Raw genomic sequence first — 11,465 nt, forward strand, 5'->3', positions numbered from 1 at the left:
AAGCTCTAAAGGATGCTGAAGAGGAAGACCGAGGGAAAACTGTCTACATCGCTGCGTGCGCGGAGGTCGGCGCGACCGGCCAAATAGTGAAAAAGTATCTGGCAAACATGGACATACATGTCAGGCAGCGGCAGTCCCATCCACTAGTCTCGAAGTTGCAGGCAATGACGTAACGGCAGCGTCTGAATAAGATCGTGACGTGGCGGTGGTAATGGACGACGAGACCTGTCACTCCCTGGATGGCAATGACTGGCAGGGCGCGTCATATTTTACTTCTCCCATAAAGGAAGTGAGCACCGAGGTGAAGTTCAATTTCCCCATGAAGATGCTGCTGTGGTTAACAATCAACGAGAAAGGGATGTCAAAGCCGCTCTTCTTTCGATCCGGATTGGTCGTGTATGGGAAAATTTATTTATTTATTAATACTAAGTGCCTACCAAAAGTTGCGTCATTCATCAAGAAACACCATAAGGCCGAAGACGCGATGTTTTAGCCGGATGTGGCGTCAGCCCATTACTCGAAGCGATCTTTGAAATCGCTGAACATTGATGTGGCACCCAACCGAACGTGAACGTGCATACGGTACCTGCCCAAAACATGACGTCAAAACGAAACGTCGGAGATCTCAACGTTCAGGTCGGCCAGGAGCGGTTACTGGGAAATGCAGCGTACACCGGCTCCCAGACGAAAACGGCTTTACCGCCTCCAAGAACATGGCCATACGTAGTACCTACTTCGAGCAAATCAATCACATTTTGATTGACGTAAGGCACTTCTCGGATATTATCGTCGTCCGAACCTATCGTGGTGCAAACGTCAATTCTGACTACTGCGCCAAAGACTTTCGGTTACCCACAACATCAGCTACCGTCGCTTGCCACAGCATGGTCCGGAGCGACTTAAACTTCCCGAAGCCGCTACTGAGTACGCGCAAAGTCTTGAGGCAACGTCGCCGGATGAGGTAGAGTCATCGAAACCCCTTTAAAGAACTGCTGGAGTAATGTAAAAGCAATCAATAAGGGACCATCCATCAATGATGTCAGGCAAAATTTGGCAAAAATTTACTTCCCCTTGTCACAAACTGTCACAATTTTTTTGACCCACACCCCTTAATTACGTCACGCTTTTATAGCACCCCCCCCCCCCCCTTCCTTAGTTATAATTGACTAAAAATTGAAAACCTCATAAAAGTGCATTTTTTTTAATTAGGAACGATTTTACTACAATAAAAACTGGAAGGGAAAGAAGATAATAAAAGATAACTAGAAAAGGCACTTAATCCTTAGTCGCAGGATTTTGTTGATGGAATCGCATAACGACGACAAAGAAAACCGGAGCAGTAACTGCAATATCATTGCTGATTCCTAAAAGACCATCCATATTTAGTTCCTCTTCTTAAAATAATTCGCAATCCAAAATTCCTCCACATGTTACAATAACCAAACATTCCTATTCGCGTTTTGTCACAATTTTTGTAGGATTGAGAGAGACTAAAAAATGAATAGAATTTCGCTGCCATTCATAAACAAACTTGCACGGCAAAATAGAACTAGCGAACATTATGTTTTCTAAACTTTGAAAAAAATAAATTTATTTTATCTCAAGTGAACCTTCAGCAAAAAAAAGTGATCGTAGAACTATGAAGTAATGGTGCAATTATCATAAATAGTTCTGAGTTGAACTCTGTGGTATGGCTATGTGTCTTTTTTTTTTAGTTGAAATGTGATGTCACACCCAAATTAACCCCCCCTCCTCCCCGATATGTCACAAAATGCCACAATAATCTAAGCCCCCTCCCCCTAATTGCGTGACATCATTAATGTATGGTAACTAGAAGTGCAGCGATAGGTGTTTTTGGGTTCCTTTCGACGGAATCAACGAAACGACAGGGGCAGCTTCGAGACGAGAAGAATGCAGCGCGGACATTGATGCTACAGCACAGGACTCGTCAAAACGTTCCGTTTTAAACCGATTTTTCAATTTTCCGGGACAAAACGCGCCGTCTACAGAAGATGCAGTGTGAGGAAATGGAGCAGCTGTATCGTTCTCCTCAGAAAAAAGTCTTTGTGCTGCGAGCTGAAATGTGTCGGGATAAGAAGAATCTTGACGGATAAACGTGAGATGATCGCCAGGTGACAGCAGCACTATAACGAACACCTAAATGGGGCAGAGGCAGAAGACCAAGAATGCAGGACGAAAGACTTCGTCAGCACAGCCTTTTCAGCGTGACATCCTTCGACACAAATCCGAGCGGACTGTTAGGTGATTATGATTCACGACAGTAAGGCCAATGCTATAATGAAAGTGAGGAGGTGCGAAGGACATTTTTTTCTCACGTGGGGAATAATATCAACAATGGGAAAATAATGTAACGGTTTGCTTTGTATTTATTAGTCCATCGATCTAAGAAAAAAGAGAAACGAAGGAATGCGAGTCCAATATAGTCGATTGCAACCTGAGCCCATCAACAGCATAGGCCAAACCAACAGGACATCCTAAAAATGAACAAACTAGGCTGTTATGTCCGACCGAACAAAATACATGCGCAAGAATGAGCTGTTGCACAACACAAGACAGCGCGCCAATTGTAACAAGGGGTCACTTTGTACACACTCAATTTGCCAGGCGAAACCCTTACAGAACGGCCTAGTTTCTTTAACGCATGCACTATATATTCACTTCGTAATCTACGATGGACGTAATTTCCCCTACCATCATATGACGAACGCTGCAGACTTATTGACATCCAATCATTAAAAGCCCGTCGTGAATTCACAATGATGTCATTTGTTAACGATATCGTATCTCAGCGTGTCGATTCACCCGAAATATTTTTAAAATTCACCCGAAATCAATTTTTATGTACCTTCTAGAAATTTACGGACTCGGACTTTGTTTTCTTTAAATCATCAACAAAACAATTATGCCAAATACGGGCCTATTAATCAAATGATGTTAGTGTATAACCAACACTGTGAAGCAATTGACTTTTCTATGTCGAGAACTTAATTAAAACAATATTTCAATTCAACGCGCAATTTAAATCGATAGATCGTCCGTCAAGTAAAAAAAAAACATTATTCAATTATGTATAAACTCTTTTTGTTTCCTCTTTCACTAGTATAAATAACATATAGCACCTAAGTTAGTTATAAACATATGTAGTCTTTGACGAAATAAATAAATAAATAAATAAAAATAACGGAGCTGCGTAGCCGCAAGGTTACAGAGTTCGCTTTGTCAAGCGGCTGGTCGTGGGTTCGAATCTTTGTAGAATCAGGCCATTCGATGTCAAAAAGGACTTTTAAGCATGGGTTTGTTCTCAGGCTCCCCACCAGTTATCCTTTACGCTGAAATCTACAAAACCTTTGCGTGACTTCCTCTTAACAGAAATAAGATCCTTTTATCCATAAAACTGGCCAGAAAGAAGGACGCACGACGAAACTTCTCCAGGGAATTATATTTGGTGATACTTGACAGGAGGAACGAGGCTCGGTATAGAAGAATAGTAAGCGTGTAAAAAGAAGGGTAGCACATTACACACAAGCACTGATAAAGAAAATAAACAGGCCACTTCTCAACAGCGGTATTGCTAATAATTGAAGTGCGGGATACAGCAGACAACCGGGCATATCTCACAATAGATCAAGAAATCGCAGTGAGGTAGTCCATACAGGAAAAAAAGTAAAAACGGACTTTAGACCTTCGGTAGACCACCAGAAAAAAACGAACAAAATAAACAAATATTACATATCGCGTTTATTCCCTTTTTCTCCAACTGTCGATAGTAGTGGCAGCAGTCCGGGTCTGCTGCCAGCAGATCCTGCAGCTCGAACATCCACCAGTCGCTGCAACGGTCCTCGGTGGGACGATACTCTAGTAACAGTATTGGTTTTAACAAAGTTTCATGGCGCTTAGTACAGCCAACACAGGGCTATAAAACTTTGATAAAACCTAACAAAACTTGGGTATTTTCCTCTCTCTCTCTTTTGCACTTAGCCGGGGGTAGCCAATAGCTTACCCTAACCGGCGAGCAAACACCACTCGTAGCACTCGCACTCACGGGCCAGCGGAACAACCTTCGCTGGTCCTATAACGAAAAAGTGGAACAAACTTCGCTTCACGGGACACAAATAAAACACAACAAAAACGTGATCGAGGCTAAAACTAAATGATTCCCGCAATGGCTGCCTCCGCTACCGACCAAAACAAAACCGACGTGACGTCGAAGTCAACACTCAGCACACCATTTGTCCAGAGCTAGAAGGAAATTCCGTTTAACAGTGCCAGCTGAGACTCCATAGCCTTAGCGCTACAGAGCCTCAGAGTACCGACGCCGTTGTACAAGATTTTAGGTAACTACTTTCCGAATCGAGTGCTAGTGTACAACACAAACGAGGGTCACAAAAGCGTCCCAGTTACCGCAGGTGTACCGCAAGGTTCCATCCTGGGTCCGGTACTGTGGAATGCCATGTATGACGACGTGTTGAAACTAACACTCCGTCCAGAGGTGGTGATTGTGGGCTTCGCCGACGATGTAACTCTTGAGGTCTATGGCGAGTCAATTAGAGAGGTGGAGTTAAAGACCGCGCTATCCATACGCGTAGTGGAAGACTGGATGCACTCCAGGAAACTGGAGCTAGCGCACCATAAGACTGAGGTTATTGTTGTAAATAACAGAAAGTCGGAACGGGAGGCATCGATCAGTGCTGGTGCATGCACTATCGCCTCAAAACGCTTCCTGAAGCTTCTAGGAGTTATGATCGACGACAAGCTCACGTTCGGAAGCCACGTAGATTATACCTGCAAGAAAGCTTCCATGGCTGAGGCAGCGCTATCTCGCATGATGGCAAGCAGCTCGGCGATCCGTAGCATCAAGCGCAACGTCCTTGCTAGCGTGACCACGTCCATACTCAGGTATGGAGGGCCAGTGTGGTCCAAGGTTTTGGGTACCTCGTGCCATCGTGGCAAACTCTAGAGTACGTACAGGCTAATGTGCCTAAGGGTTGCGTGCGCATACCGAACAGTGTCGTACGAGGCGGTTTGTGTCTTGGCTGGCATGATCCCCATCAGCATCATCGTCAAAGAGGATGTAAAAAGCTTCGACCAACGCGACACGAGGGATATACGCAACACCATACGGTCATCTTTAATGGCTAGGTGGCAGCGGGAATGATCCAACACTACGAAAGGTAGATGGACACACCGACTCATTCCAGAGTTAGCATGTTGGTTTAATAGGCGCGATGGGGAAGTAACCTTCCATCTGACACAGATCCTGTCAGGCCATGGCTGCTTTAGGCAGTACCTGCATAGGTTCGGGTAAGCCGAATCCCCTATGTACACTGCATGTATGGGTGCGGAAGAAAACGCGGAGCATGTGTTCTTTACATGTCCGCGTTTCGAGCGGATAAGGCACGAAATGCTGGCAGTAAGTGGGACGGATATCACGCCAAAGAAAATTGTGCGAACATAGTTGGCGGTTAACTAACTGGCCTGTATAGGCTGCTCTGCTACCCGTAGAGGTAAGTGCAAAAAGCACGACTGGCCCTCTCCCTGAAGGAATGCCTAACTGCGGTCCCGGGGAGACCAAGGGCATTAGCTGTCCAGCTTAAGGTTGCTCAGCATGAGTAAAAGCAGAAGGAAATTCCGGCCTATCTAGCCTTAATCATTAATTCACAAATATGACAGAAAAATTGCTACACCTATCTATCGCGATTTCATCGTTCACAAACAGGAAAACGAATAAAAATAAACAAATTTAAGTGAACGATATTCAGCAAACAGTGGTGAGCAGTTATCATATTTAGCAAGAGCGGAGTGTCCAAATGAGGGTAATTTTTACTCATATGAGCAATTCTCGCTGAAACCGTCCCACTAGTGACATGAGGTCTTTCAAAAAGGATATTTTTATGTCTAAATGATTGAAAGTAGCGAAAAAATGAGAAAATTACTTTGGTTAGATCAAATTGATGGACCCCTCGGGCACAAATCGGTTTAACGGTTTCTACAAAAATTGATTTTTGAGCAATTCTTGACCTTTTTATTGGTTTATTTGACCTTTTTATTGGTTTATTGGCTCTTGAATTTGTCATTGAACCCCCTGCAACCAACACATCGTTTTCAAGAGGAAAGATAGAGCTTTCATTTGAAGTAGAAAAAAATTGGCCGCCATCTTGCATCTCGCCGCCATCTTGGATTTCATCAGGAAAACGTGTTTTTGAGCAAGTTCGCAACCACCGATTTTGAATTTGAAATCACCATTGGAAAGCTGAGAAAAAATGCTTTAAGATACATTCAGAATATTAGGTGAGCATTGAGGTTATCTTGTCATTCTGGTCACTTTTCAAAATCGAGCTTCAAACAGTTCAACGCATGACGCGCGTCCAATATCAAATCAACGCAACATACTGAGCCTGTGGTGTGCGTATGATGTTGACAGTCAGTATTCGTAGTTCACAGGTAGTAAATGCACCCACGCACCGTAATTTTAGAATAGCCTTTAATCAATTGGCTAAACTTCAGGCGGGGGCCTAGCGTGGTTGATAACATCTCCGCCAACCACGCTCGACGCCTGGGTTCGAATCCCAACGCCGCACAGTGGGGCCGTTTTGAAAAAAGACGGTCAAAAGTCTTTTCTAACTTTTCCTTACATTTTAGGGGTTTGGTGTCTTCGGAAGAATTGTTCAGAGTACTGATTAAAATTATCTGACATTTTCATTTAATTACTTTTTAAGCTAGTATCACACTTGGAAAAATTATGTTTTTTAATTTACGAGATATTCAATTTTAATCTTCGGCAAAGTTGTAGAGCTATCAATTTCATGAAACTTTGCCGAAGACACGAAATGCCTATGTCTTATCTCTGAAGAAATTTAACCGTTTTCTTTAAAAGACTACCTTAAAACTAGTTTTTCCACTTGTTATTTGTTATTTGTTATTTATATCTTCAGTCGTGAGTACAGTATCGCACGGCAGTACTTATCTAAAGCCTGTCTAGGATAAATAACAGCTACCGGAGAAGTGGAAGGAGAGAATAATATGCCCAATTACGAGAAGCACTATGAGTTGGAATGTGAGAAATACCCAGCGATCACGATTCCCAACGTAGCCTTGTCGGAAGGACCTTCCAGGCGGTTGCTAAACAGTGCACAAAGTTGAAACGTGAAGCAGTCGAAGACCAAGTATCTGCTAGCAGGGGGAATCGAGGCTCGTAAGGGCAGCAGCGTAGCAAGGGACAGAAATGAGTTAGAGGTGGATGACTGATTTGTATACCTCGGATAATTGGTGGGTAACGGCAGACAACAACTGTAGTAGGGAAATCCGCAAACGTAGCGTAGCTAAAAGTCTGGCCTGCTACGAACGCTACAAGACCTTGAGATAAAAAAAACTGACCGTTTTCGAATGACGTGTTCTTAGAACCATCTTCGACGCAGTATGTGAGGATGGCGTATGGAGGCTAAGAATGAACTACGAACTGGCGCAACTCTACGGTTTGCCCAGTATCCAGAAGCCCGCTGAAGCTGGAAAGGTACAATGGGCGGAACATGTAGTAGGAATGCCGGATAACAATCCCGCAAAAATGGTGTTTGTTTCGAATCCGGCCGGTACACTACTTAGCGGCGCGCAACGAGCTAGGTGGTTGGGTTAGAGCAAAATCTTTGAAGTGTGGACGTTCAAAAAGCTGGATACAAGCTGGAGTATCATTGTGATGCAGGTAAAATCGGAGAAATAGAGAAATGAGGGATGTTTCACCAGGAAAGTAAGAAGGTATGTATCCAAGAAATTCATGCATTTTATTAAAAAAGGCTATTTTAAAAATGTAAACAACAACATTTCAGGTTGAAATCATCTAACTGTGACTCACGAAATTTTATTTTTTACTGTTACTCTCATTTGGTATAATCATCGTTGAAAATGATATTTTTCTGAGCTTCACCAAACTCATAGCTTATTGACTTTTTTTGAAATGCAATTTTTTCCACAGTATTTGAAATTACCCCGAACATTCAAAGGTTAACTTTTAGAGGCACGTGAACCTCGTGAAAATTCTATTTGAGAACACGTAAGCATTATCTAGTGTTGACAGATCAGTATCTTTTAATCATTATTTTTTTATCAAAACGTTTGGGCCATCAATTTCACCCCATTACACGCAACTAAACTTCACCTTGGGAACAATACCAGCAGCGTTAGTGGCAATCTGTTTGCCACTCGGTAACACGCTTGGAAAACAGAAGTTAATCCTTTTCGTCATCTCAGTGCCGCATCTGTTTGCTCAAACAATCTCTATTTCTAGCTGAGCAATCTCGTCGCGGCGGCACGGAATTCGTGAAATTCCTTCCGTTTAACCAAGTTTATGATAAAACACTATCTTTGCGCTAGTGCCAGTCAGTCATCCGTCGAATCACGATCGTGTAGTCAGTTTTAAGTTATTCTCACGATAGTAAGAATGTCGGTCGGTTATAGAAAGGTGCCACCCGAGGGTGGCTGGGGTTTGCTGGTCGGGATCGGAATGGCCGCTATGTTCACGGTTTCGCTAGGTTCTTTGCCCTCGTTTGGGCTGATGTATGGAGACTTTTTAACCAGCCTTGGTGAAGAGACGAGCGCAATCGCGCTGATTACAAGTTGTTTCTTCAGTGCACTAAGCTTCGCGGGGCTTTTCACTAACACGCTTATGAAGAAGACATCCTGCCGGACAGTTGGCTTGATTGGAGCCTGCCTGTATGTGGTTGGTAGTTTCTTAACGATTTTTGTCAGATCCACCAATGAACTGTTGGTGTCATTTAGTATATTTCAAGGTAGGAATTGATAGTAAATCCTCAAACGGATAAGGAATAAAAAAGTCATTATTTTCAGGAGCTGGGTTTGGTCTGATGATTCCCGTTTCTTACACCACATTCAATGCTTATTTCGTGGAGAAGCGCGTGGTTATGATGAGCATTTCGCAAACCTTGATAGGTTTGGGTACAATGTTTTATCCAATTTTCATTCAAAAAACTATGGAAGCATACGGCTTTCGAGGTTGTATGGCAGTTCTTGCGGCAGTGAATAGCCACACAGTGGTAGCAATGCTGGTAATGCAACCCGTAGAATGGCACCTAAAAAAGGTGCACGTTGAAGAAGAAGAAATTCAAATCACAGAAAAACCTAAAGTTGAGGCTCCCTCTGACAAGACCGCACATGATGCAAAATTACTAAGAGTTAAGGAGACAAATCGTTCGCGAAGGGCATCCTCGATTCCCGGTCTCGGAAACTGGTCCGGTCCGGTTGTCGTCAGCGACTCTACTGAGCGTGATAAAAAACCATCCACCAAATGGCAAGTTCTGGTGGACTTCTTGGATCTCACCCTGCTGAAGGATCCGATCTATGTCAACATCGTTCTTGGCATCTCATTCGCACTCTACTCGGATCTGGCATTCTTCACTCTGCAGCCGATGTATTTGTTCATGATAGGATTTACCAAAGTACTCATAAAACCGTGTAATTTTCCTTCGGTGCTTTGAATACTAATCGTGACCTGCTACTAATCGCTCTTTTACAGCCGGACGTTTCTCTAATCATCGCCATCGGAGCCGGAGCGGATCTGCTATCGCGCGTTTTTCTGGCCATTTCCAGCACATGTTTAAACATTAAGGCTCGCTACGTCTATCTGGCTGGGGCGCTTTTCACCATCATGGCACGTTTCGGTAATCACTTTTACCCACTTAAAATTCTGCCACTGCCGTAGGACTTGCAGGGAGTAAAAAACGCTTCGAGCTGTGCCGCAGCAAGCAGTCATGTTTTCGAAGGGGGTCAAAGTTGCGAACATTAAATTGTATTGGTACACCCTACCACTGCCCAGCTGCGCCACTGTCGCGAACAAAAAAAAAACACAATATGTTAATGGCCACATTTGGTAGCATTGTTTTCCAGTCATGTTTTACAGCCCTTCTCTCTGAATTGCATTTTTCTTCTTTTCGCATCTATTGAACAGCATTTTTGTTCGTTACCGATTTTTACGGCATGGCTATCATAACAGCCATAATGGGATTCCTGCGAACCTGGATACATGTTCCGCTGCCGTTGGTATTTTCGGAATATCTGCCCCAAAAACGGTAAGTTAAGTGATATATGGCTCTGGTCACGCAATCGGAACCGATATCAGATCGATACAAACTCGTACCGGGCTCGGCATGCGATTGAAGGCAACACCTTCCGGTTTAAAGCAATGTTTTTTTTTCGTTCACGCTTCCGTTCGCAGATTTCCGTCCGGTTACGGTTTGTTTATGTTCCTGCAGGGGAATATTACGTTTGCAGTAGGACCGATTGTTGGCTACATCCGTGACGTTACCGGAAGTTACTCGATTTCGTTCCACTGTCTAACACTGTTCATGGCATTATGTGTATTTCCTTGGCTGTTCGAGATTGTTTACTACTGGCTCAAGGCAAAAGCTCTGAAGGTCGCTGGACAGCGAGCAGCTTCCGTGGACATACGTCTGGAAGCGATGGATGGCCAGTCGACTAGGTGATATAATTTACTACTTTAGGGATACTATTTATTCTTGAAATAAAACATTTTAGCTGAATGCGCTGAAGCTGAATTATTTTTCTAAAATAATGCTTCCTAGAACTCATGCAACGGGAGAATTTTACCGTTGTTGTCAACTGATTGTAGCGAGGTGGATCCCAACCTTTCTGGCTCTGCGCTCCCTGTTACGGAGCACAAAGAACTCCACCGCGGAGCACAAAGAACTCCACCTCCATAAACTAGATTGTGGAATCATAGACACTGAATAATGGTCCAGAAGCCGAATTTCAGAGAAAATCTAGAGTGCGATAGCAATATTCTTGACAAACAACTTTCTTATACAAGGTTGTCACATATAATAAAGCGCTCACTTCTATGTAGGGTTTGCAATATTCCCGAGAATAGATATCCCGAGAAACGGGAATGAAAAATCTCATTTCCCGGGAATTCTCGGGAACCGGGAAAGGAAAAAATCCTTAGCAAAAATAAGATTTCAAATAAAGTTTATTAATAATTATTAATATTAAAATAATTAGGCCCAAATAATGTAGTTCCCTTCTGTAAAACTTTGCTTAAGATCGCTGAATCACCACTGGTGTCTGATTTCTAAAATACTTCTAAATCACCGATTCCAGCTCTCGCTACATTTCATTAGAAACTGAAAAGTCCAATACTTTTAGTTTGTTGAAGATAAAGCTGAGTGTTTGGCAGCCAGATTTTAGAGCATTTGAATACTTTCGTAATTAATGTGAAATCGCGACCACGACTCAAGTTACACTGACTGAGTTTTATTAATTTATTTATTTCTGGTCGCATTGATTTACAGGTAAATTTTTTTTCATCAGTTTACAGGTTTCAAAATTTTTTGTCAATAAACAAAGAAAAAATCAAGCAACTATCCGCTTAGTAGTAAACTCACTAGCGGAAAAAAACATAAGACGAAGAAAATATTTCT

The 11,465-nt window shown here is 42.9% G+C and overlaps 1 protein-coding gene across 1 annotated transcript; it reads left to right on the plus strand.

Annotated features, from left to right (window-relative positions):
- Positions 1-8,369: 8,369 nt before the first annotated feature.
- On the plus strand, positions 8,370-10,684 carry LOC129730480 (monocarboxylate transporter 7). Its single transcript, XM_055689825.1, has 6 exons — positions 8,370-8,801; positions 8,860-9,467; positions 9,545-9,689; positions 9,977-10,097; positions 10,244-10,507; positions 10,564-10,684. The coding sequence occupies exons 1-6, from the start codon at positions 8,453-8,455 to the stop codon at positions 10,565-10,567; spliced, it is 1,491 nt and encodes a 496-aa protein (XP_055545800.1). The 5' UTR covers positions 8,370-8,452; the 3' UTR covers positions 10,568-10,684.
- Positions 10,685-11,465: the final 781 nt, after the last annotated feature.

The sequence above is a fragment of the Wyeomyia smithii genome, chromosome 3, assembly GCF_029784165.1.
Source record: "Wyeomyia smithii strain HCP4-BCI-WySm-NY-G18 chromosome 3, ASM2978416v1, whole genome shotgun sequence".
In the NCBI taxonomy this organism is placed as follows: domain Eukaryota; kingdom Metazoa; phylum Arthropoda; class Insecta; order Diptera; family Culicidae; genus Wyeomyia; species Wyeomyia smithii.

Coding starts and splice junctions, on each gene's coding strand:
- LOC129730480 (XM_055689825.1), top strand. CDS start 8,453: ATGTCGGTCGGTTATAGAAAGGTGCCACCCGAGGGTGGCTGGGGTTTG. Junction 9,690..9,976: donor CACCATCATGGCACGTTTCG/GTAATCACTTTT, acceptor TCTATTGAACAG/CATTTTTGTTCGTTACCGAT. Junction 10,098..10,243: donor GAATATCTGCCCCAAAAACG/GTAAGTTAAGTG, acceptor TTCCGTTCGCAG/ATTTCCGTCCGGTTACGGTT.